Source organism: Octopus sinensis, linkage group LG21 (genome assembly GCF_006345805.1).
Source record: "Octopus sinensis linkage group LG21, ASM634580v1, whole genome shotgun sequence".
In the NCBI taxonomy this organism is placed as follows: Eukaryota; Metazoa; Mollusca; class Cephalopoda; order Octopoda; family Octopodidae; genus Octopus; species Octopus sinensis.
Window position 1 is genome coordinate 3,898,871 of NC_043017.1, and position 26,549 is coordinate 3,925,419.

Genomic DNA, 26,549 nt, shown 5'->3' on the forward strand with positions numbered 1-26,549 from the left:
TTTTCTCTTGGCTTTCTTGAGAAAATTCTGTGGTTTGTAAGATATTTGTTGTTTTTTTCTTCTATTTCTGCAATTTCAACTAATCAATGACGTCTATTGAGGTGGAAACATTCTGTGCCGTATGAATATGTCCCTCGTTTAAGAAACAGATTGGGTTTATTTACATTTCTGAAGAAAAAAAGATACCCTTCCTCCCACCCCTAACCCTAACCCTAACTAACCCTAAAACAGATTGAAATGCAATAGATTGATACTAGGGTCATAATTATGGGTGACAATTTCATATGACCCCGCTAGAAAAAACTGCCGGTCAAACCGAAAAGATCCCAATGTTGTAAAATATATTGTATTACAAAATGGATTTACTCTCATTTCTTATAATCATCTTAAATGTTAGCGAATCATAAAAAGACATTAAAAACAGAAAAGGCTTACTTTAGAATTAGTATTTTAACTGAAATTATTACCGAAATTGTTACTATAATGGTCAAAAAGGAAACTTTCTGAAAATTGGTGCTAACTGCAACAAAAATGGATTTTCTCTGCTGAGACATTTTCACGTTTTTCATGCGATTATTTAACAAGGACATCATGTTCCTGAAAAGTGGAAAAAATTAAGAAACCAATGAATAAAGAGGGAGATTCATGATCTATTAAGGAATTAAACAGTGTACTCCGGAGATTCATTCTAGCCCTTGTCTCGAAAATATACACAGAACTTTTAAGTATTGACTCGTAATTAGAATATTTTGAATCTGATCTTTGCGCTAGCAAGCTAGACTTAATTACTTTATAAGCTATTTTAACTACATATTATTTCTTTCACATTAGAATCAGAATACGTTCTGTTTAGCGGATTTACGATGTTTCATATGAGACTTGTATGTTTATTGTGTGCTAAAACAAAAACACATCACTATGATAAAAAGTATTAAAATCATTGCTTTTGCAGCAAGTTCATGAAATATTCCCATTAATTGTCAGTATTAAAGTCACGTTCCTACTTAAAGCAGTGAACTGTATCAGTCTTATTACATACTACTGACTGCCCTGAGTCTTAAGATTGTTCGTGGAGGCGCAATGGCCCAGTGGTTAGGGCAGCGGACTCGCGGTCATAGGATCGCGGTTTCAATTCCCAGACCGGGCGTTGTGAGTGTTTATTGAGCAAAAACACCTAAAAGCTCCACGAGGCTCCGGCAGGGGATGGTGGTGATCCCTGCTGTACTCTTTCACCACAACTTTCTCTCACTCTTACTTCCTGTTTCTGTTGTACCTGTATTTCAAGGGGCCGGCCTTGTCACTCTCTGTGTCACGCTGAATATCCCCGAGAACTACGTTAAGGGTGCACGTGTCTGTGGAGTGTTCAGCCACTTACACGTTAATTTCACGAGCAGGCTGTTCCGTTGATTCGGATCAACCGGAACCCTCATCGTCGTAACCGACGGAGTGCTTCCACTAAAATTAAGATTGTTCGACAAAGGCATATGGAACTGATGCTTCAGTTAGAGATTTGGTTGCGCTCTTTTCTTCATAAATAATGTTTGTACATTTTATATAGTACCTTTTTCATAGGCGCAGGAGTGGCTGTGTGGTAAGTAGCTTGCTTACCAACCACATGGCTCCAGGTTCAGTCCCACTGAGTGGCACCTTCTACTATAGCTTCGGGCCAACCAAAGCCTTGTGAGTGGATTTGGTAGTCGGAAACTGAAAGAAGCCCGTCGTATATATATATATATGAAAAACAAGTCAAAAATAGAAAATGCTAAAATAATTTTATAGTGAACATTTCAGTACCGGTTTCGGTCATTTTGAGACCTTTTCAACTGTAACGATTAAATAATTAAATTTAGAAAAATTAGAAGAAAAGTTTTTTTAAGGAATATTTCTATAGTAGTGTTCAGATATAAGTGGCATTCTGCCTTTCTCTGACTCCCTTGTTTGCACTTGTGTGTTGGAGGTCGTTGTGAGTTCTTGGTAGGGTAGTAGAAGAAGAAGGCTGATGAGGAAAGGGGGTGGGAAAATCTGGGAGTGCCCTGATGGTCGTATTTTGAATGGTCAGTGGCGGCTAGCAGTCGCAGTTCAATTCAGGAGAATATTTCTATTGAAAGGCTTGTTTATGGAATTTGCGTAGGTGTTATACTAAAAAACATTAGTGACAAAGTTAAGGGGTAGAAGGTGGAGAAGTAGAAGAAGAAGAAGAAGAAGAAGAAGAAGAAGAAGAAGAAGAAGAAGATGACGATGTTGATGATGATGATGATGAAGAAGAAAGCTAATAATATAATAGAAACAGACATATATTATAAGCCTACAGACTCTAAGCATTATCTTCCATTCAATTCATGCCACCCCAGACACACCAGGATGAATATCCCCTTCAATCTAGCAAAAAGGATATGCACTATAGTCTCTAACGCAAACACCAGAGACACACGACTACAAGAACTAAAAGATACCGTTATCACCAGGAACTATCCACCTTCACTTATTGACAAGTGCATTCAACGTGCCCTTCAACTTAACATCAAGGAACTGAGACATCCCAAATCAAAGAAAAACTTACAACCAAAAGCCTTACCATACATCTCCACACACAACCCTCTCAATAACGAAGCCTTCGGCACCATCCTCCACAACATACCCCTCCTAAAAAAAGACCACAGAATGAACACAATCCTCCAAACACACACGATCATAAAAAGCAAGAGACAGCCTAAATCCATGAAAAGTCTCCTAACACAAGCCCGAATTCACTCTTCAACACAGAAGCCGACAGTAAAAAAATGTGGAAGACCCAATTGCGGGATATGCGACTATCTAATTGAGGGATCAGAGTTCTCCTTCAAACAGGGACAACGGTTTACAGTGAAAAGCAACTTCACATGTGCTTCGGAGAACCTAATATACTCACTAACCTGCTCCGGGTGTCAAGAGCAGTACATAGGCCAAACAAAAAATAGTTTGCGTAAACGAATGACCCTGCACAAATCCCAGATAAAAATTCCCCAAAACAGAAAAATAGCTTTTAGCCAACACATAGATACTTGCGCCAACAAAAAAACACCAAGTGTCAGGATTTTCCACCTCTACCAATTTAGGGACGATACAACCTCGACACAACGAATAAGTAAAGAAACTCTCTTTATTACAAAATACAGGCCACTTCTTAACGGGTCTACGACAAACAATTAATATACCTCAACTTTAGAATAAAAGAAATATACACACACAAATATTACATTCCAAAGAATCCATTACTAATCAGCCCCAATCACAGCTATACTCCATAACATGCCAACTTCAAGTCATACAACACCTCACTACTTTCACCCATTCATATTCTCCCTTCTCTGTTTTTTTCTTCTTCTTTCTCTTCTTCTTCATCATCATCATCATCATCATCATCATCATCATCATCATCATCATCAACATCGTCATCTTCTTCTTCTTCTTCTTCTTCTTCTTCTTCTTCTTCTTCTTCATCATCATCATCATCAACATCGTCATCTTCTTCTTCTTCTTCTTCTTCTTCTTCTACTTCTCCACCTTCTACCCCTTAACTTTGTCACTAATGTTTTTTTAGTATAACACCTACGCAAATTCCATAAACAAGCCTTTCAATAGAAATATTCTCCTGAATTGAACTGCGACTGCTAGCTGCCACTGACCATTCAAAATACGACCATCAGGGCACTCCCAGATTTTCCCACCCCCTTTCCTCATCAGCCTTCTTCTTCTACTACCCTACCAAGAACTCACAACAACCTCCAACACACAAGTGCAAACAAGGAGTCAGAGAAAGGCAGAATGCCACTTATATCTGAACACTACTATAGAAATATTCCTTTAAAAAACTTTTCTTCTAATTTTTCTAAATTTAATTATTTAATCGTTACAGTTGAAAAGGTCTCAAAATGACCGAAACCGGTACTGAAATGTTCACTATAAAATTATTTTAGCATTTTCTATTTTTGACTTGTTTTTCATATATATCAACTCGTGTGTTCCTTTTCACCCTTATACATATATATATATATTTATATTTATATTTATATGCATGTATGTATATATATATGTATATATATGTGTGTATGTGTGTGTGTGTTTGTGTGCTTGTGTTTGTCACCCAAACATCGCTTGGCAACCAACGCTGGTGTGTTTACTCCCCCGTAATCTAGCGGTTCGGCAAAAGAGACCGATAGAATAAGTACTAGGCTTACAAAGAATAAGTCCTGGTGTCGATTTGGTCGGCTAAAGGTGGTGCTCCTGCATGGCCACAGTCAAATGACTGAAACAGGTTAAAGAGAATATGATATCCACACGGAGACCCGGATGACTACATAGATCAACTCTCGAACTTAGAGTAATGTACTGAAGATCTAGTGAGAAAAGTCTGAGAGAAAATGTTGGGTGTTAAAGCACTAAATTAAGAAATCTTACCATATTTTCGTTGTCTTTCAAAGAAATTGTCGATTTTGATGTATCCCATTCAGTGACCTCAGAAGATGTGATTCCATCTTGCCCAGCACCGTGTTTTGATCCCCAAATCTAAAAATGGAAACAAAAAAATGTGATTATAGTAACAGCATCACCAACGAAAGTCATATTTCTTCTGAGACACAATGTAAGAACTATGAAACAGAGTTTTAGTCGATTACATGGACTCCAATTCTTCACTAGTAATTTTATTTGATAAAATCGAAGTGGGAGACGGAACAGTTGACTACTTCATGACTTCAAAATGCGAATAAAAAGCCGGAAATAAATGTCAAAGCGTATTTTTCGGATACTTTAACGATTCTGCCAAGGCAAAAAGTTTAGAAGATTAATCAACCTCAGACGGCTGAAAAGTAAATTCGATCTTAGCAGAATTTGAACTAAGAAGAGGTGGAATGAATAACACTAGGCATTGTGTCCGATACTCTTACAATTTTGACTGTTCACAGAATGATTAGCAACTGTTTTTTGTCCGTGTTTACTGCAGAGGTCAGAGAGGTAGCATCCATTTTGAATTAACTGTTCATGATTTTAATACAACTAATATAGACATAGACTAGCAGTATCGCCCGGCGTTGCTCGGGTTTGTAAGGGAAATAACTATATAAGCATTTTTAGAGATGTAAAGTATAATAGCCATCTCAATACGGCTAACCACAAAGTGGGGGGTGTTACTGTAGCTTTTTACGTTCTGAGATTTAATAATAAATTTTTAGAGAGTTACTTTCCTTATATATGCCAAAAATGCATTAAAAATGGGAAAAAATTATGGTAATTTTTTTTTAAATCGTAGACTCATTGTAGACGCGCGCTAATACCTAGAAGGGCTCGATATGAATCACGACTATAAGATACCCGGTTTTGGTTAAACTGCACCGCAAAATGTGGGAGTAGTTAGGAATCTAAATCGTAGGAGACAGACAGCACACAACCTCACTTTTATATATAAAGATTACACACAGGTTTAGCAACACAAGTAGAAAGCAAATGAATTCTTTCCTCCTTCTCCTCTTATTCCCCTTACATTTCATTCTCATCATGGATCAACGGAATGAAAGGAGAAATATTACTGTTAACCTATCAGAAACAATAGACTATTACTGGTAGAACCGTTAGCACGTCGGACGAAATGCTTTGCGGTATTTTGTCTGCCCTTACTTTCTGAGTTCAAATTCCGCCGAAGTCGAATTTGCCTTTCATCCTTTCGGGGTCGATTAAATAAGTACCAGTTACGCACTGGGGTCGATGTAATCGACTTAATACGTTTGTCTGCCTTTGTTTGTCCTTTCTGTGTTTAGCCCCTCGTGGGTAGTGAAGAAATGGGTATTTCGTCTGCCGCTACGTTCTGAGTTCAAATTCCGCCGAGATCGACTTTGCCTTTCATCCTTTCGGGGTCGATAAATTAAGTACCAGTTACGCGGTGGGGTCGATATAATCGACTTAACCCCTTTGTTTGTCCTTGTTTCTCTCCTCAATGTTTAGCCCCTTGTGGGCAATAAAGAAACAAGAACTAATATTACTCTATATTGTTACAGGGCATGCATGCTCCCAGTAGTCGATACACACGGTATTCCATTCCTGTCACTAGGTCGCCTTCTCTATTATCGACATAATAATAAACATAAAAATAATAAACATAAAAATAATAAACATAAAAATAATAAACATAAAGATAATAAACATTAAAAATAACACATACTTACTTTGACAATTTTGCTAGCACCAAACACGTTACCATTGGTAAATATATGGGTGTGGCTCTTGCCATTGTCAAGGGTTTGCGTCAATGTCCAGTTCTTCATGTTTGTTGCACCCTACGATTAGAAAGAGCATATGCATTAGACAGTAGAAAAGGAATATTGATAATGATGAATTATGCGGGTTGGCAAAGTATCATTGACTATTACAGAGGTAAAATAGATTTCCATGTTTGCGTGCGTGCATGTGTATGTGTGTATGTTGTGTGTGTGTGTGAGAGAGAGAGAGAGAGAGAAAGAGACGGGTGAAGATTTGCTGCGGTTTCCTATTTCTTTATTGCCCTCAAGGGGGTAAACACAGAGGGGACAAACAAGGACAGACAAACGGATTAAGTCGATTACATCGAACACGGTGCATAACTGGTACTTATTTAATCGACCCCGAAAGGATGAAAGGCAAAGTCGACCACGGCGGAATATGAACTCAGAACGTAACGACAGTCGAAATACCTATTTCTTTACTACCTACAAGGGGCAAAACACAGAGAGGACAAATAAGGACAGACAGAGTGATTAAGTCGATTACATCGACCCCAGTGCGTAACTGGTACTTAATTTATCGACCCCGAAAGGATGAAAGGCAAATTCGACCTCGGCGGAATTAGAACTCAGAACGTAGCAGCAGACAAAATACCGCTATGCATTTCACCCGTCGTGGTAACGATTCTGCCAGCTCGCCGTTTTGTATAAAGCAGTGGCATTGAGCTGCGACGGATCGGCGCCCCATCCAGTTGGGGAACCTATACGCTAATGAAACCAGGAAACCAGGCATGGCTCGAGAAGGAACAAACAGCAAAGGTGGGGCTGAACAATAACGTCGTTGTTACGTACACAAATAAAGAGAAAGCGGTCAAAGATGAGTATTAATGACCGTTAAACTGGCTGTGAAAGTGTATGAATGAGAAAATGGTATGAAAGGTCAGAATTGCATCTGTCATCAGGAACACTTAGAAACGAACAGAACGATATGCACACTTACCATTGGGAACTTAGCATGGTCTTCAAGTTGAATGTATTTTCCATCGGGTCCTACTTCAAGGATTTTCACAGAGTCTTCTGTAGGGCGGCTCATGGTCTCTTTCTCTGAAGAAAATGTCCAGAGGTATGAATATTATAAACTGTACATATATAAACACGTGTGTGTGTGTGCTTGTGTGTGTATGTACTTGTGTGTGTGTGTACAAAGATACACACATGTATATATATATAGATATTTCTATATGAATTTACAGGTATATATATATAGAGAGAGACACACACACGCGCATGCACACGCACACATGCACACACACACACACACATATATAGATATTGATAGATAAGTAGATAGATTGATAGCTACCTACTTAGTCAAATATATACATACTACGTACGTATGTACATATATACATACACAGACACACACACACACACATACATACATACAAACATACATACATACATACATACAAACAAACATACATGGTAGCTGCCCCCTCGTTATCGAGTATGACCATTGCACGAAGCTTAACTCGTTATCGTGCAATGCCTGTGCAAGAAGAGTTTTTTTTTTTAAAGTGAGGAAAGGCTGAGCACTGAGTCAATCCCACTCACTAAGCAACAGCAGCCATGATCCGAAAAGAAGAACAAGTCAACATCATCGGTAACCACTGAGCCGCACGTTTTATGTCGGAGTCATCCCAGTTACCTGAGTTACCTTCTCATAGAAGGATGCCCTAACAAAGGCTAGGAGTCCTTCACTCCCAATGGTTTAACCGCGCGATCGGGTATCAGTCCGATTATTTCTATGACCCCGCGCATGATACACCCTTAAGCTGGATAAGATTGATATAAGGAGTAAAAAAAAGAGAGAGAGAGAGAGAGAAACATATATAAAAAAGGCAGATATATAGTAAAGATATATATATAATTACACATTTATTGGATGGCCGTTGACTCTCAAGAGTTCCTTACCCTGTTGTTGATGTCTGATGTTGAAATTCCAATAAAGGAGCCTTGGATCTAGGCTAGAAACCGCTTCTTTATTGGCAAGAACCCGGGATTTCTCGGTATACACAAACACAATAAAATAACCTCAGAATTATGGAGGCTCCCTTATGCTAATTGTAACCCTCTGAGATTAAATTCCTGGGGTCGGCCTTGCCTTCCGATCTATTGGTGTCAATAACTGAGGAACTACTATACTAATAGAATAGATTGTACACACACACACTCTCTCTCTCTCTCTCTCACACTGTCTCTGTCTTTCTCTCTCACTTCTCTCTTGCATTCCTATCTTTCGTCCTCTCTCTCTCTCTCTCTCTCTCTCTCTCTCTCTTTCTTCTCTCTCTCTCTTCTCTGTTTCGCTCATTATGTTCGGATCTGAATCTGGATGAGCTTGTTGTGTACCTGTACGCTGTGTCACGGTATCATTCTTGCCATTTTACCAATGATTTAATAGCCCAAGGTACATAACACGCACATACAAGCACATTCAAGCACACCACATTCACTTACATACACATACTTACGTATATATGTATGTATGTATATATATATATATATATATATATATATATATATATAATATATATATATATATTATATATATATATAGGAGAGAGAGAGAGAGAGAGAGAAAGAGAATACACACATTTATATATATATATGTATATATGTGTGTTGTGTGTATATACACATACATATATATATATACACACACATATATATATATAGGGAGAGAGAGAGAGAGAGAGAAAGAGAAATACACACATTTATATATATAATGTATATATGTGTGTTGTGTGTATATACACATACATATATATATATACACACATATATATAGATAGGGAGAGAGGAGAGAGAGAGAGAAAGAGAAAACACACATTTATATATATATGTATATATGTGTGTTTGTGTGTATATACACATACAATATATATATACACATATATATATATATATATATATATTATATAATATATATATATATATTAATATACATACATATATATATATATATATATATATATATATATATATATATATATATATATATAGTACAAAGTAAGGTAGGGGTTATGGGTGTAACCCACTATGAGATATCATGAATAAATAATACAGCATTATAATATCCGTAAGTTGATGAACAAACCAAATTTGTTTCTCCATTTTCTTATTTGTATTATATGTACGTATGTATGTATGTATGTACGTATGTATGTATGTATGTACGTATGTATGTATGTATGTATGTACGTATGTATGTATGTATGTATGTATGTACGTACGTACGTACGTATGTATGTATGTATGTATGTATGTATGTATGTATGTATGTATGTACGTATGTATGTATGTATGTATGTACGTATGTATGTATGTATGTATGTATGTACGTACGTACGTATGTATGTATGTATGTATGTATGTATGTACGTATGTATGTATGTATGTATGTATGTATGTATGTATGTATGTATGCATGTATGTATGTATGTATGTATGTACGTACGTACGTATGTATGTATGTATGTATGTATGTATGTATGTATGTATGTATATATGTTGCATTCTTTTATGAAGGAAGTGATGAAGACAAATGCAACTCGCTGCTGCTAATGCGTTCACAGGTGCCGACTCACCTTTTGTTTGATGTCCAGGTGCCGACTCACCTTCTGTTTTAGGTCCAGGTGCCGACTCACCCTCTGTTTGAGGTCCAGGTGCCGACTCACCTTCTGTTTGATGTCCAGGTGCCGACTCACCTTTTGTTTGAGGTCCAGGTGCCGACTCACCCTCTGTTTGAGGTCCAGGTGCCGACTCACCTTCTGTTTGAGGTCCATCAACCGGTTTCGAACTCTCACTGCAAAATTAAGATACATTTAATGTAATCTCAACAAATATTGTAGGTTAATACGTGAATTCAATGAAAGAAGAGTGTTTATTATTCGTTATTGCTGAACGTGTATGTGGCTTTGATGACGTTCAACCTCTCATTTTAGCCTAGACACCAAAAGTCTATTATGGCGAGGCTGATCTCGTCATTTTTGCGTATCCGTTCAAATCGTTGAATTTACATGTGTTGCATTGTAGTGTAGCGGGTGAACAGGTTTACGTCTGGCTGCTTTTCCTAGCAAACCTAGCAGACGGTGGTTTCGCTCCCCACTCACCGACTGCTTGGGTTGAGTGAAATGAAATACATTAATGTTTAATACACTTCTATATTTAAGAGATGAGGAATTATGTACATTATTTATGGAACTTTGTTTTCATCTTGTTTGTTGTTAACATAACGGTTCGGCTGATATACTCTCCAGCCTTCCGAACCTGGGTTCTCATTCTTAAGGTATTTTTCGATGTTGTTGTTATTATTATCATTATTATTATTATTATTATTATTATTATTATTATTATTATTATTATTATTATTATTATTATTATTCAGGTCACTGCCTAGAATCGAACTCAGAATCTTGGGATTATATTATATATATATATTAGATATATATATATTTACGAAGTCGAGACGGATATCTGCAGCTGACAGGCTTCTGCTACTCTAGACCGATGATGGACAAAGATCCTGAAACATGCGTGTCTCTAGATGCAGGCCTGCCTGCTGGGGGTATTTGTCTCCCCTTCGTAAATATATAAGGACACAGGAAAAAAAATGTGTCGAAGCCATCAGGAAGCGTCGATGCTTCCTAGGGCTAAACAGCGGTGGTGTAATCCCCTACTGTCACGTTAAATTGACAGTATACAACCATTCTATCGCCCCACCACCGTAGTGGTGAAGTAGCCGCGCTCAGCTTCTGCTAAGGCCTCAAAACGGCCCCAAAAACTGGCGCATGCATTCTTCAGTGCATCTTTGCGAAGATTTGAAACACCTCCCTGATCTTGGTCACCATTTCGGCCTTGGTGTTGCAGGTAGAGCGCTTGGTGTCTCTCTCTCAACCGCGCCCGATATTTAGAAATTTAATATTTCTGATTTATTTAATATTTACCTGCTATCTACGTCTTTAAGTTGTGCAAGCATTGCTGCCACCTCCATCCCTGTGAAGTTCTTAGCATTTGCCAGCTCTTCGAAGTCCTTGAACACATCCTCGAACTCTCTACGCAAGCGAGCAATCTCGTCCTCGTAACTCGCAGCGTCGGATTCTCGTCCGTTTTCGGCCTCATCCCGTTGAAATTCCAGTTCAGTAATTTTACGTTTCATATCTGCTATCTGTAAAGACAATAAATAATGCAATTATTAATTGTAAAATAATATATAATTATTAATTATTATACAATTATTAATTACCATAAAACTGTTGAGACAATTTTTTTACAGGGTATTAGGCTAAATTTGACAATTTTTTCGTTGGAATGTGAAGTTTAGAAAAAGTTAACTGATATGGAGAACTGGAAACCAGTCAAATATTTTAATGCTGTCCAACCCTTTTGAACAGGGCCTTAGGCTCAATTGAAACAGCTACGTCAGGCTGCTGCAGACTGGTCAACATCTAGCTGGTGAGGGTCGCTGTTGGAAGGCAGTATGTGTGTGGCAGCAGGATTGGGGTCCTTGCCAGACCTTCGGAAAGGTCCTGTTGTGGATGTTCGAGAATTTCTATGACTTCACAAAATCCGTTTCTAGTCTTTCTAATTCTCCCAATTGTAATTTCATAGATCACACTGCGTCGGGCGCGGTTGAGAGAGACACCAAGCGTTCTACCTGCAACACCAAGCGTTCTACCTGCAACACCAAGCGTTCTACCTGCAACACCTAGCGTTCTACCTGCAGGTTCTGGGGCCGTTTTGAGGCCTTAGCAGAAGCTGAGCGCGGCTACTTCAAGTATTATTGTTATCGCTTTAATTATATGATATAGTTGAAACATTTTGATTTTTTAGAATAATTTTTAGTTATCGATGGGAAATTACATTTTCTTCTGCTTTTATGCAAACTGTGAAATGTATCCAACACATCCCGTATTCTTATTATTATTCTTATTAGGTGAAACTAGCCCTTAACTGATTATATATATATTGATAAAAATGGTAAGACCACAAAAGACAGAAAGAGACCTCGATTTTATGTAAATCGAGGAATTTATCTGTAAATGTAATATGTGACAATTATTCAGTAGCCATGCTAAAACTCCGAGTTTCGGATGCCGAGGTGGAAATCCACGCCTCCATCTCTTCAGTTATCTGGCCATCGGAAAAAATGGCTTCATATTTTTCCGATGGCTACCAAATAATTGTCACAAATTACATTTACAGTTATATCGTATGCATAAATTAAAAATCCCTTAAATTTTAATATTTTCTCTTCTCCATTTTAAACAAATTTGTTGAGTTTTATGGGATGCCTTCCCATAAATTCCCATAACACACCATATACAAGTATTATTTTGCATTTTCGCAAACTTACGCCACTAGGCTACCAGCAAAAGATGAAGAATCTATTGTAGAAAGCGGATTTGGGAATCCTCCAAATTAAAGGACGAAATATAATTCAATCTTTCACACACACACACACAAACGCACAAACGCACACACACAAACACGCGCGCACACACACACACGCGCACACACACACACACACATATATATTTGTGTGTGGGTGTGCGTGTGTGTATACGCGCAGGTTTGTATACTGGTATAGATGTAGATAGATAGAGAGAGAGAGAGAGAGAGAGAGAGAGAGAGAGAGATGGATGGATGGATGGATGGATGGATGGATGGATGGATGGATGGATGATAGATAGATAGATAGATAGATAGATAGATAGATAGATAGATAGATAGATAGATAGATAGATAGATAGATAGATAGACTGAGGGATTGACTGATTAGTTGGTTAGTTGATTGATGTAACGTTCCTTACCTGAGTTTCAAGTTCGCTTATTTTACCCAAATCTCTTCTCTTCCTTGGGTCTATAAAATCTTCTTTGGGCTTGGCTTTTGCCTTCTCTAACTGTAACTATGGAGATAATAAAATTATAATTTTTATGTTTTATTTGTCTTCCAAATTGCAGTAGCTAAAGCGATATTACAAGGAAAAGTTACAAATAGTTGGATTGTTGTTCAGAACTGATTGTGAAAAAATAATCAAAAATAGGTAAAATTAACATAAACGGTTGCTGGACTCCTTTTCCTTCTACAAATGACCTGAAAAAAGTGAAGGGGGCTTGCCTGAGCCCTCTTCCATTCAAATCTGTCCGTTGTGTATACAACCTGTATTTTCCCCTAGCGATCGAAATAAAACTGATTGCCTTTTCCACCCGGAAAGAAGGCTACAATTTGATTTACACGGACTCTGCTGATAACCAAGTCCGTTACTCACATAAGTACAGCTACGCAACATAACTCTTTCTACAACTTAGCAATGCTGGGCACTAAACATGTGTTATGCAGAACTCTTTCATCGTTCTGCAAGCGTGATGGATATGCCCTGATGTACAGCATATTCTCAACTCTCTCACTGGATATGCTAATACCGTTGGCTATTTGGCTTATAGTCAATCGCCTGTCGTCCATCACCATGTGGTGATCACAGTCGATGTTTTCCTCGGCGGTAGCAATTGCAAGACAGCTAGAATTTGGGTCATCTTCAAGACACTCCATTCCCTTCCTAAATTCAGCTGCCTACTTTTGCACCGTTCATAAAGCTGGAGCGCCATTTCATAATGTAGCAACCATGCCACAATGAACGTCCTTGCGGGAAGGGGGCGGCGAAACCTTTTCCTGCAGGTCCATAATAACACTACGATGCCAAATTTTGTCCATTTTCGAGAGCAGTCGCTAGCAGCTACTTTTGAAGTCTTCTTTGAACAGTCAGATATCATATTACCTGGAATGAAACAATGATGTTATTTATAAGACGAGCTGAAATTAATGCATACTAGATTTCACAGTTCCAGCATCTCCCCTTCATAATCCACGTATGAAATCTTCTCCCAGCCCTCGTACAATGCACATTGAATATAAATTTGGTATCGAAAATAGCAATGCGCATAAAACTTCTCAGCAACGTGGCTCATACTATCTGAAATAAGGTGAAATGTGTCTACGTTCTTCCTGTAACTATACTACAGTATACTAAAGTATGGTAAGTAAGGCTCTTCAAATGTTTCAATTGAAAGCCATTTTCTGTGGATTTATAGAAGACTAGCAGCATAGCCCGGCGTTGCCCGGGTATGTAAAAGCCCCTAGTAGGCAACGACTAATCCCAATCTAGTCGTTTCCCTCTAGGGAACGAAGGCGCATGTGTAGGTTGCAATGTTTTCTCTTCACTCGAATACTTCTGTGTATACGATATTCCTAGCTGTCCCTTTGGGCGATAAAAAGGTCGAGTTGTGTCCCCTAGACAGAAAATGTAAAAAGCTCAGATTCTCGACCCCATGTCGAATTTATCGATTTTTTTCAGAACTGGGGGAGCTTTTCAAAATTTTCGCTGCGTTAGTTTTGGATTATGACATTGGGCTATGTGTGTGTCAAGTTTCATCAGAATCGGTTGAAAGCCGTGGTCAGGGTGAGGGTACAACCTGACAGACACACAGACACACAGACAGACAAACTGCCGTTTATATATAGAGAGAGATTTACGGATTACAAAACGACAAAACATCAGAAGAACAAACAATATATAAGGTTAGTTTTCCAACTGTTTCAAAGCATCCAACTGTATTTGTTCTTTTGTACTCTCTCTCTTTACTCTTTACTCTTTTACTTGTTTCAGTCATTTGACTGCGGCCATGCTGGAGCACCGCCTTTAGTCGAGCAACTCGACCCCGGGACTTATTCTTTTGTAAGCCCAGTACTTATTCTATCGGTCTCTTTTGCCGAACCGCTATGCTACGGGGACGTAAACACACCAGCATCGGTTGTCAAGCAATGCTAGGGGGACAAACACACACACACAAACACATACATACATATATACACATATATATACATATATACGACAGGCTTCTTTCAGTTTCCGTCTACCAAATCCACTCACAAGGCATTGGTCGGCCCGGGGCTATAGCAGAAGACACTTGCCCAAGATGCCACGCAGTGGGACTGAACCCGGAACCATGTGGTTGGTTAGCAAGCTACTTACCACACAGCCACTCCCGCGCATATTTGATCTTACTATATATTTCTTTACCTGTCCCGCGTATCTTCTTTCCATGTCAGCAGTAGCTTTTCTCAACTTGTCCTCATACTGAGCGCTTAAATCAGCAACTATATTTCCAATTTCGGTCTTCTGTGTTTCATCGAAATCGGGTATCTTCTTCAATTTTGATATCATCGCGTTCAATTCCTTGACCTCCTGCAAATAGTATTTAAAACAAAACAATTGGTAAAACGGAGATTAGAAGGCAACTATTGGTTTCAAATTTTGACACGAAGTCAGCAAATTCGGTGGTGTGGTAAGTCGATTAAATTGATTTCAATACTCAGCTGGTTCTTATTTTATCGACCCTGGGAGGATTAAAGGCAATGTCCATCTCGGCGGAGTGTGACCTCTCATCGTAAATTTGAACGAAATGCTGCTAAGCCTTTGTTAGAATGCCAATATTGGTTTCAAATGTTCGCAAAAGGCCAGCAATTTTTTGGATGTAGGGGCCTAAACCGGTGTGGTAAAGATTCTGCCATTTCGATGCACTTTAAGAAGCTAATATTAGGTTTTATTGAGATTTCGTAGATTTAAAACATAATGCTATGGCAAATTGCTGGTATACATCTTTTTCGGGGCCAGGGCAGATATGCTGTCAACACTGAACCCTTTCTTCGTCGAATCAAAGTAAATTCTCCCACCAAACTCCGAAAATTGTTGAGAGGAAGTGATACTCGATAGAATAAATTAGTGAAAGCAATACTAATCCTTCTCTGAGCGATTAGCGATGTCTGTCCGTTGTTATCTATAATCAGATATGTGTAATACTCTTACTCTTTTACTCTTTTACTTGTTTCAGTCATTTGACTGCGGCCATGCTGGAGCACCGCCTTTAGTCGAGCAACTCGACCCCGGGACTTATTCTTTTGTAAGCCCAGTACTTATTCTATCGGTCTCTTTTGCCGAACCGCAAAGTAACGGGGACATAAACACACCAGCATCGGTTGTCAAGCAATGCTAGGGGGACAAACACAGACACACAAACACACACACGCATATATATATACATATATACGACGGGCTTCTTTCAGTTTCCGTCAACCAAATCCACTCACAGGGCTTTGGTCGGCCCGAGGCTATAGTAGAAGACACCTGCCCAAGGTGCCACGCAGTGGGACTGAACCCGGAACCATGTGGTTGGTAAACAAGCTACTTACCACACAGCCACTCCTGCGCCTATGTGTCATTTTGAGAGATAAGTATTCTAGCTATAAGTGATCAAGCCATAAGTGACTGCAGATTCGGGATCGGGATAGGAGGCACCGACGAAAGTTTCTGCTTGGCGGGCACCTCGTCTTTTGGAACCTGATGAAAATCCTTAAAAAGACTCCGCCGGTTACGACGACGAGGGTCCCAGCTGATACGATCAACGGTACAGCTTGCTCGTGAAATTAACGTGCAAATGGCTGAGCATTCCACAGACACGTGTACCCTTAACGTAGTTCTCGGGGATAATCAGCGTGACACAGAGAGTGACAAGGCTGACCCTTTGAAATACAAGTACAACTCATTTTTGCCAGCTGAGTGGACTGGAGCAACGTGAAATAAAGTGTCTTGCTCAAGGACACAACGCGTCGCCGGGAATCGAACTCACAACCTTACGATCATGAGCCGAATGCCCTAACCACTAAGCCACGCGCCCTCACGATCAAAATCTTACCAGGCTCATGAAATCACTGGAAAATCTGATATTATTTCAGGCAGATCTAACTGGTTTTCTTGAACGCTTCCTAACTATCAGCTTACTGAGATAGTTGTAACTTATCTCTTGAAAAGTATTGATCCTTTGATTGCGAAATTGACGCAACCTGATTCCAGGAAGTTGTAAACACCGTGAGGAATTATAAAAGAACTAGCAGTATCGCCCGGCGTTGCTCGGGTTTGTAAGGGAAATAACTATATAAGCATTTTTAGAGATGTAAAGTATAATAGCCATCTCAATATGGCTAACCACAAAGGGGGGGGGGGTACTGTAGCTTTTTACGTTCTGACATTTAATAATAAATTTTTAGAGAGTTACTTCCCTTATATATGCCAAAAAGGCATTAAAAATGGGAAAAATTGATGGTAATTTTTTTTTTAAATCGTAGACTCATCGTAGACGCGCGCTAATACCCAGAAGGGCTCGATATGAATGACGACTATAAGATACCCGGTTTTGGTTAAACTGCACCGCAAAATGTGGGAGTAGTTAGGAATCTAAATCGTAGGAGACAGACAGCACACAACCTCACTTTTGTATATAAAGATATAACTAAAAACTACATGGCAATTCCCGTGCAAAAAAAAAAAGAAAATAACACGAAAGGGAAAAAAATAAGAGCAACATTACGGCATCATGGATATCATAATTGAAAGAAAGTTCGTCTTCCAGCTTCGCGGCACAGTCTGATAATTCCAATCTCTCACTAGTTTCCATTTCTAGTTCCTACAGAAAAGATTAAAAAAATACTTTCATCTTTATTTTTCGAAAAGTACACTTTACATCAATAATTAATCCTGGACGGAAGATGAAGTACAAAAATAAGAAAAGTGAAATCGGTTCGCATAGGAACTATTTTGTGTTGCCCCTACTCCCCACCCCCACCCCATACGCACACACTGTTATTAGAAGTTTATGCAGTACTTTAATAACCGACGTTTTAGGGTTAGGGCACTTTGCAAGGAGACTATTCATAATATGATAGGCGACAATGCGTTATTCTTTAGAGCAGTGCGGGGTTCAAAAAACACCTGAGATCTCGACGGCGACCGGCAAAAAGAGATAGAGTTCATTTAAGCTCTAGTATTTGTTTAACTTCCTCTCCTCTTCTTTAAGGAGGGCGAAATACAGATTTGCAGTCGATGCGACAAGGCTGGAGGAGGGGAAAATATCGCGGGCCGCCGTGTCCCAGATTAGGGATTTAACTCCTTCGTATGGGAAAAGGATTAGTCCTTCAACAGTCCAATAGGCGAGAGCTGACCCCAGTTCACGGACTACATTGGGTTCAACCATCCCGCCGATGAAGGTGCGACTGGAGAACTGCGTTGCATGTAAGGACAGAAACACTGCATAAAATGGGAGACTTCTTGGTGTATAGCGGAAAGACTAAACGAGCACGGGAGAGAATACAGTGACAAGAAACAGTCCTCCATACTCTATCAACATCCCAGACACCAACATTGTGGCACACTGGGCCGAATTGACATCCACATTTTGTCAAAGCACCCGGTGGACCCATCACTTAGAAAAATACAAGAGTATCTCCTCATAAACGAAGCGTTAGCCGTACTAATTAGGAAATAGACGTAGAAGATAGAGATACACCAGTACCACATATAGTACTGAAAGAAGCCCGTCGTATATATGTATGTGTGTGTGTGTGAGTGTGTGTGTGTGTGTGTGTGTGTAGGAGGTGTATGTGTGTGCGTGTGTGTGTATATGTGTGAGATTACTTCAAAGCATTGCAACGTACCTCTCTAAGTTTACTCAGTTGATTCACCACTATGCTATTTCTGGCCTTCAAGTCATCAACTTGCTTCTGAAGTTCGCTTGCCCTCCTTCTGTTGGTTTCGCTCTCTGCAATGCGTTGGGCAACTTCATCGTGTAATCCATCGATTTCCGCTTGCACTCTGTCTTTCTCGTCCTTTACTTGTGTTAATCTGACAGAGAAATAGTCAAAATGGTTTTGCTAAGAAATTAAAACTTGACGTGCAGCTAAACGACGAATAGCGTTTTCAAAATTTTAATATCCTACACCCTCTTCTTTTTTCTTTGCCAGAGGGATGGAGAGGGGGAAAATAAAAATTTTGAAAACGTGTCTTTGGTGTTTTTGAAAATCTTCAATTTTTAAAGGACGCTCCAACGACAACAACAAAACCGGAGATCCACTTTCTTAATACGAAATACAAAAGAGCAAAAAAAACTCATTTTTATATATCTCTCTTAATTCCAAAAGACCCTCAACCGCCACATGTTCACTTTCTGTCACAGATACGCTGGGTGAGGGGAAGGGTGTTTATTTATTTATTTTTGGAAAATTAAAATTTTACAAAAACATTTTTGTTTTTTCAGAATCATAATCTCTGTATTTTTCTGCGTATTTCGCTAAAAAAAAGTTCTAAAAAAGTAAAAAAAACTGTGGGGTGGGGTGGTAGGGGTGGGGTGTGGTAGGGGTGGGGTGTGGTAGGGGTGGGGTGTGGCGTGGCAGGGGTGGGGTGTGGCAGGGGTGGGGTGTGGCAGGGGTGGGGTGTGGCAGGGGTGGGGTGTGGCAGGGGTGGGGTGTGGCAGGGGTGGGGTGTGGCAGGGGTGGGGTGGGGTGTGGCAGGGGTGGGGTGTGTGGCAGGGGTGGGGTGTGGCAGGGGTGGGGTGGGGTGTGGCAGGGGTGGGGTGTGGTGTGGCAGGGGTGGGGATGTGGTAGGGGTGTGGGTGTGGTAGGGGGTGGGGGTGACTAAACTTTTGAAATGCCGATTTTTTTGCAGATTCGGAATCTCTGCAGTAAAAAAAAAATGGGGTTTCTGTAAGAAACTGAAAGAAGCCTGTCTTGTATATGTATATATATGTGTGTTTGTGTCTGTGTTTGCCCCCCCCCCCACACACACACACACACCACACCAACATCGCTTGACAACCGATGCTGGTGTGTTTATGTCCCCGTAACTTAGCGATTCGGCAAAAGAGACCGATAGAATAAGTACGAGGCTTACAAAGAATAAGCCCTGGGGTCGATTTGCTCGACTAAAGGCGGTGCTCCAGCAAGGCCGCAGTCAAATGACTGAAACAAGTAAAAGAATAAAAGGATAAAAGAAAATTGGGATTGAGCCAACGAGAAGGAGATTCTTCATGGTCGTCCATTTATAACACAAATCGCACTCAAATGTGTCACAAAGAAGATGGAATTGTCATAAATGGAACGCCTTTAATTATCAGGAACTGAGCTAGGGCAAAACAAATCCGTCTAATAAGACGTTTCGTTAGAAATACAAATGGTGCTTCATTCAAGTCATCGATGACAATATCTGTTATTAAACAAAGATGTTTATCATTGATAAGCTTCATTATAGGCGCAGGAGTGGCTGTGTGGTAAGTAGCTTGCTAACCAACCACATGGTTCCGGGTTCAATCCCACTGCGTGGCACCTTGGGCAAGTGTCTTCTGCTATAGCCCCGGGCCGACCAATGCCTTGTGAGTGGATTTGGTAGACGGAAACTGAAAGAAGCCTGTCGTATATATGTATATATATATAAGTTTGTGTGTCTGTGTTTGTCCCCCTAGCATTGCTTGACAACCGATGCTGGTGTGTTTACGTCCCCGTCACTTAGCGGTTCGGCAAAAAAGACCGATAGAATAAGTACTGGGCTTACAAAGAATAAGTCCCGGGGTCGATTTGCTCGACTAAAGGCGGTGCTCCAGCATGGCCGCAGCCAAATGACTGAAACAAGTAAAAGAGTAAAAGAGTAAAAGAGAGAGAGAAAGAGTATGATGATTGTGGCTGGTCCAGAAAAACAGTGAAATCATGTGGTGTCTTTTAAACGGACAGATTAGGAAAATTGCCAATTATATTATACACCACACAAAGTAATTGAAATGCACATCTGGATTAATTACAAATTTTATATTTGTAAAGTCTAATTTTTGTAAATACTTAAGGTCGGATAAGTGAACGTACGAAAGAGAGTTTTGTACCAATTATCTGCCAGAGCTATTTCGGGAATTCGAGTAAAAGGTATTGGTTATCCGGGATTTACATACGATCAGCAATTTTGATCGCTTTCGTATCAAAATTTAGAGTTCGAGCAACCAAGTATTTTTATAGATACCAAACGTATCTGCATAAAATAGCTAGGAGTGGTTTGGAGTGTTATCTTAGAACTGTGAAGGTAGTGTTTATGGACTTTTGCAATTAACTATGGCTGTTCTTATAAAAGCTTAAATAGCAGGAGTGGATGTGTGGTAAGTAGCTTGTTTACCAACCACATGGTTCCGGGTTCAGTCCCACTGCGTGGCACCTTGGGCAAGTGTCTTCTGCTATAGCCTCGGGCCGACCAAAGCCTTGTGAGTGGATTTGGTAGACGGAAACTGAAAGAAGCCTGTCGTATATATGTGTATATATGTATATATGTGTGTGCATGTATGTTTGTGTTTGTCCCCCTAGCATTGCTTGACAACCGATGCTGGTGTGTTTATGTCCCCGTCCTCTTAGCGGTTCGGCAAAAGAGGCCGATAGAATAAGTACTGGGCTTACAAAGAATAAGTCCCGGGGTCGATTTGCTCGACTAAAGGCGGTGCTCCAGTATGGCCGCAGTCAAATGACTGAAACAAGTAAAAAAAAGAGAGAGAGTTTCCAATATTTAAGTGATAGAGATCAGGCTATCAGACTGCTAATTAGGTTAATAATTAAAGTGTAAATGAAGACGGAGAATGTTCACAATTTACTTTCCGTAGTTAAGGGTTTAGCCAAAGAACCAATTAGACTATGTAGCAGACATCGGTTGTAGGGTCGATTTATTCGACTAAATCTTTCCAGGCGGTACCCCAGTATAGCCGCAGTTCAATGACCGAAGCAAGTAAAAAAAAAAAAAAAAAGAAATAATCGGTAACATTATCTGAGCATTAATTAACATCCTGGTTAATTACGAAAGTGCTGTACCAATCAATCATGTTAGGCGGCGGCGTTGATTGGTTGGTTGAAGTGGACCAGGAAGCTTATCTTTACGATATGACGCAGTATAAATTATTGAAATTCGATTGGACGTTGCGATACTACGAATGTGAAAGAGTATCTGAGAATTGAGACCCCGCGTTTAAGTCATGCTACTCCAATGAAATTATTGCAAATATTATTTAGTTCACAATTCTAGTGAGTATATCCATGGGTAACAGCCCAATGTTAGCAAAAATATTGATATTGTTCGTTGTAAGTGTTCTGAAACCTCTAAAACGGACTGAATTCTTTTTTACATCTATAAAAGCAAGGCATCACCTCCAATAATATTTCATAAAACATCTTGGAATTGGATTGGATGGATCTCCGATCAGTTCAATTCCCTCAAAGTCTTTCAATGGTGTCAACTGTGGTTCGTATGAATGGTTTCCTTAGTGTCTTTACTGAACTACACTACAAAAGCTTCATTCTTGTTCGACACAATTTTCCGATTCCCCCAATTTTTAAAGATTACCCCCCACCCTACCCCCGCTCTTGAGTTTTTACTAATTTTTCTCACAATCAACTCGTTCGAGAAAGTACAGTTTCGTCTTTTAAACTCACGGAGCATGTTAATTTATTCAGATAGTATCGTTATCGTGATTACAAACGTTCAAAGTCATTTTGATGTATTGACAAAAGAAACACGAAAGGTGAAGAGAGAATGACTTTGATTAAGTCAAAAAAGTAAGTCGGGTTATTGAAAGCTTAGTTAAATTTCATGGGGCCTTCACTTCCATCATAGCTTGACATAGACTAGAAATGTGCCATAATACTCAAAACAATCACAGGGAACTGATCAACTAAAGAAATCAGCTTACACGGACTTACACTAGGGTGGATAGGAATTTCATTTCATCAGAAATGTATATAGACTTAAACCGAAAGGTATGCCTGACCTAACAGCTCGAATGCTATTCATCTAGATATTGCAAATTTAGCTGAATCCTTTTGATATTTATGTATTGTCTGAATGTCGAGCTATATCAAGATTCTTTTTAAAAATGAACAACTCGCCAGGCCGACTTTTTTTTTTTTACATAGAATATAAGAATTGAACCTAAGAGTTTTGTTCTGCAACAAACAGACCAAGCAGAGTTTCTTTGCTTAATATTGATTTCTTAAGTGTTGCAAATTTTAAAATTTCAAGAGCTGGATGCCTAACTAGAATGCGAAAATTCACTGTAGGTAGAATGTAGAGAAAGAACATTAAAAGGAAATTGAAGTAATCTATTGAAGAGAAATTGACCTAACTTTAAAGATGGACGTTTATGATGCGTAGAGGTTTTAAAGGATATAATAAAGGATATAATTAAGAGCAAATAATAATGGGTATATTAAGAGTCAATTTCACTTACTGTTCTTTCAAATCTTCAACTTCTTCTTCAAGCGATTCATTTTTGGACTTTGTAGCTGCAAGTTCCACATCTTTGTCTTTTAGAAGTGTTTCCAACTCCTTCAGTCGATCTTCGTATAAGATCTTGATTTTATCACATTTAAAGTCCTTCTCAGCACTCAAGTTATTTTTCAGATGTTTGTTTTCAGCTTCTAAGTAACGTATATTTTGAAGAAAGGTGGTAAGTTTTATATTTAAAGCTTGCATCTCTTTCTTTTCCTTTTCGCCCTTATTTTTCATTTCAGCAACCTGTTTTTGGCCATGTTCTGCTATCACTCCTTTGGGAAAGAACACTGGAGCTGGCTGTATGGGAGCTGGTATACGAATGCCATTCCTGAAAGGTCTTCTTCGTCTCACATGTCCCACTGGTTTTCTTGCTTTTATTTCTTCTCGATTCATTTTTGTTGTTGTTATTCAAAGATTTTGTGTTAAAGAGAAATGTGGGAATGTAATAAGAAACGACTCACTGCTTGGAGAACGAATTGCGCTCGGAAAAAGATTCTACAAAACGTTTTACGACCTGCTGTGGTTTACTTGCGATGCCAAATGATCGAGTCTAAGACGTTGTATCTTCTTATATATAACAAGGAAGTGTTGTAGTGAAGGTTCGAGAAAGATGAATGGAATGAGTGACAGAGAAAGAGAGGGGAAGACATGTAAAGGGTATAATCATAGTGTAAGATCTATTTTTTGAGCAAATGGACTCTTAGCCTTTTGTTTACATAGATCAACAGTATTAGAGCTACAGAGATCAATTTCAATTTTCACGTAAGTATGTTTGTGTGCATTGACCTGTAAAGGTAGATATACGTGTGTATCTACTTCTCTATTTATCACACTGTATGTATATGTATGTATGCATTTGTTGGAAAATATTTTGTTGTACAGAAACAAAACTTCCTTGTCGCAGAAGTAAGTGTAGTAAATTTAATAGGGATGAATTTTGATGGCGGGGTTGGGGTGTGTAACGGTGGGTCGTGGATGGAGGGGGTAAAGACGAAGGGAGAAGGTGGGTAGGAGTGAAGAGAGGAGTAGGTGTCATGGCAAGAAGGAAGTATTCCCATGCATGTAGTTGCATATCTAGACATACTCATATTTATCTAAATGATAAACTTCTGGAAAGTTTTACAGATTTTTACAGTTCCATTGATGGCTTGGATCTGTAGACTTCGAATCAGCTGTCTCCTTTCTGGTTTTGAGAAGCCTAATTTCTCAAGATTGAGAAATATTGACTGTAATATTCTTTAGTGACACGTGTTTTGTTGCAGGTACTATGTATGTATGGTATCACTTATGGGATAATTGAAATTGATCTCTGTAACTCTAATACACACTATTGATCTATGTAAACAAAAGGCTAAGATTTCATTTGCTCAAAAAATAGATCTTACACTATGATTATGCATATTAATTGTGATATGGCTATGTATTTGTTTAATAAAGGACAGCGCGACCATTGGTCAGGTTGCATTATGTTACGTGTAGCAAAAAGCCTACTTGCTTCCTTGTTATTAAAAAAGAAAAAACTTCCTAGTGGCACAAAAAGGTGCAGTAAATTTTGATGCATGCCATGCTTAAGAGAGTAAAGTGAATTGCAATCTGCTGCAGTGGTCCTCGGCTTCTAAAAGAAGCTTTCGTAATAATTTGCGATTTTGCCTTTGAAGAATTTTTCATGATGGCACGTCTGTATATTTACTGAGGATTTGCTTAAAAGTCGAATGTTCTGCTTGCTGTTAACCTTTAGTTCATTTGCTCTTTTGCATGCAAGGAATATGAATTTTTATATCCCTCGTCTTTGAAGGCAGAGAACAACCAGAAGATTTATTGGCAGTCAACAAAAGTCAACACTTTCTAATCACATTGACAGAGACACACATGCATATATTTGTCTTGCCATTCATTACAACACACACACACACACACACACACACACACACACACACACACACACACACACACACACACACACACACACACACACACACACACACACACAAACACACATACATACACACATAAACCCACACACATATGGGTTATTCCAATGAAATCCAACAAGGCTCCGTTGTGAATGTTCTAGATTTTTACCAAATTTATACCATTTGTTACAATCCATGAAACGATTAACTTCTCAATATCCTAACTCCGTAGCTGTAACTAGTTAGATTTTATGACCATTTCATGTTTAGGCACTTATCGAAAATTTCTTTCATTTCCAGCGGCCCATCATGCCAAATAGGTTTGATTCCATACTTTGAAAAGTATGGCGTGTCGTAGGGGGTGATGCTTTGCATTAACAGACAGTTCAGTCTGTTTTAGAAGTTTTAAAACACTAACAACGAACAATATCCCTCGTCAGGCTGTCCACAAACAGTCGATATCTACTGTATAGGTAACTAGCAGTTTCGCCCGGCGTTGCTCGGGTTTGTAAGGGAAATAACTATATAAGCATTTTTAGAGAGTTACTTCCCTTATAGATGCCAATTCGGGCTTTCTTAGCCATTTCTGTTTTGGCGTCTTCAAGCCATGAAGTCGTTGTTCTAAAAGAACGCTGGTCTCCTTGACAACGCTTTACGACGTTGATTTCCTTACACTCCCTTCCCCACAGCTTCACGAGGGAGGGAAGGAGGGGAGAAGCAAACAGGTGCAAGTGTGACCATGGACGCCAACTCCGCCGCCATCGACACACGAAAAATTATGCATTAAAATGGAATAGAAAATGATGTTAAATTATTTTTAAAATCGTAGACTCATCGTAGACGCGCGCTAATACTCAGACGGGCTCGATATGAATCACAACTATATGATACCTGAATTTGGTTAAACTGCACCGCAAAATGTGGGAATCTAAATCGAAGGGAACCGACACTCACACAACTACAGTTTTATATATATAGATATATATTATACCAAACCTTACCTAAGATCCTCGTTGACAGGTATCTCAGACTGAATAAAGCTAAAAATACGTTATGCAAATTAGTAGCTCCAGTTATCTGTAGCTATCGAATTTGATGAATACATAAACAGATTGGGTGTTAACTTATCTCAAATTTTTGTTAGGCACCCTTGATTAGCACCCGATAAT

At 39.1% G+C, this 26,549-nt stretch overlaps 1 protein-coding gene across 3 annotated transcripts; it reads right to left on the reverse strand.

Moving 5' to 3' along the window:
- Nucleotides 1-227: 227 nt before the first annotated feature.
- LOC115222953 (intermediate filament protein ifa-1-like) lies at nucleotides 228-24,030 on the reverse strand. 3 transcript variants are annotated; one of them, XM_029793362.2, is made up of 11 exons: nucleotides 23,424-24,030; nucleotides 18,838-19,024; nucleotides 17,715-17,810; nucleotides 15,371-15,535; nucleotides 13,103-13,198; nucleotides 11,237-11,457; nucleotides 9,998-10,095; nucleotides 7,231-7,334; nucleotides 6,198-6,308; nucleotides 4,438-4,545; nucleotides 228-597 (listed from the first exon to the last, which is right to left on the reverse strand). In XM_029793362.2, the coding sequence occupies exons 1-11, from the start codon at nucleotides 23,858-23,860 to the stop codon at nucleotides 574-576; spliced, it is 1,647 nt and encodes a 548-aa protein (XP_029649222.1). In that variant the 5' UTR covers nucleotides 23,861-24,030; the 3' UTR covers nucleotides 228-573. The 3 variants fall into 3 exon arrangements, with proteins under 3 accessions (XP_029649222.1, XP_029649221.1, XP_029649220.1); XM_029793361.2 differs by having other exon boundaries at nucleotides 9,908-10,095; XM_029793360.2 differs by having other exon boundaries at nucleotides 9,878-10,095; nucleotides 23,424-24,029.
- Nucleotides 24,031-26,549: the final 2,519 nt, after the last annotated feature.

Coding starts and splice junctions, on each gene's coding strand:
- LOC115222953 (XM_029793360.2), bottom strand. CDS start 23,860: ATGAATCGAGAAGAAATAAAAGCAAGAAAACCAGTGGGACATGTGAGA. Junction 17,811..18,837: donor AACTGAGTAAACTTAGAGAG/GTACGTTGCAAT, acceptor TCTTTTCTGTAG/GAACTAGAAATGGAAACTAG. Junction 11,458..13,102: donor TAAGCGAACTTGAAACTCAG/GTAAGGAACGTT, acceptor TTGTCTTTACAG/ATAGCAGATATGAAACGTAA.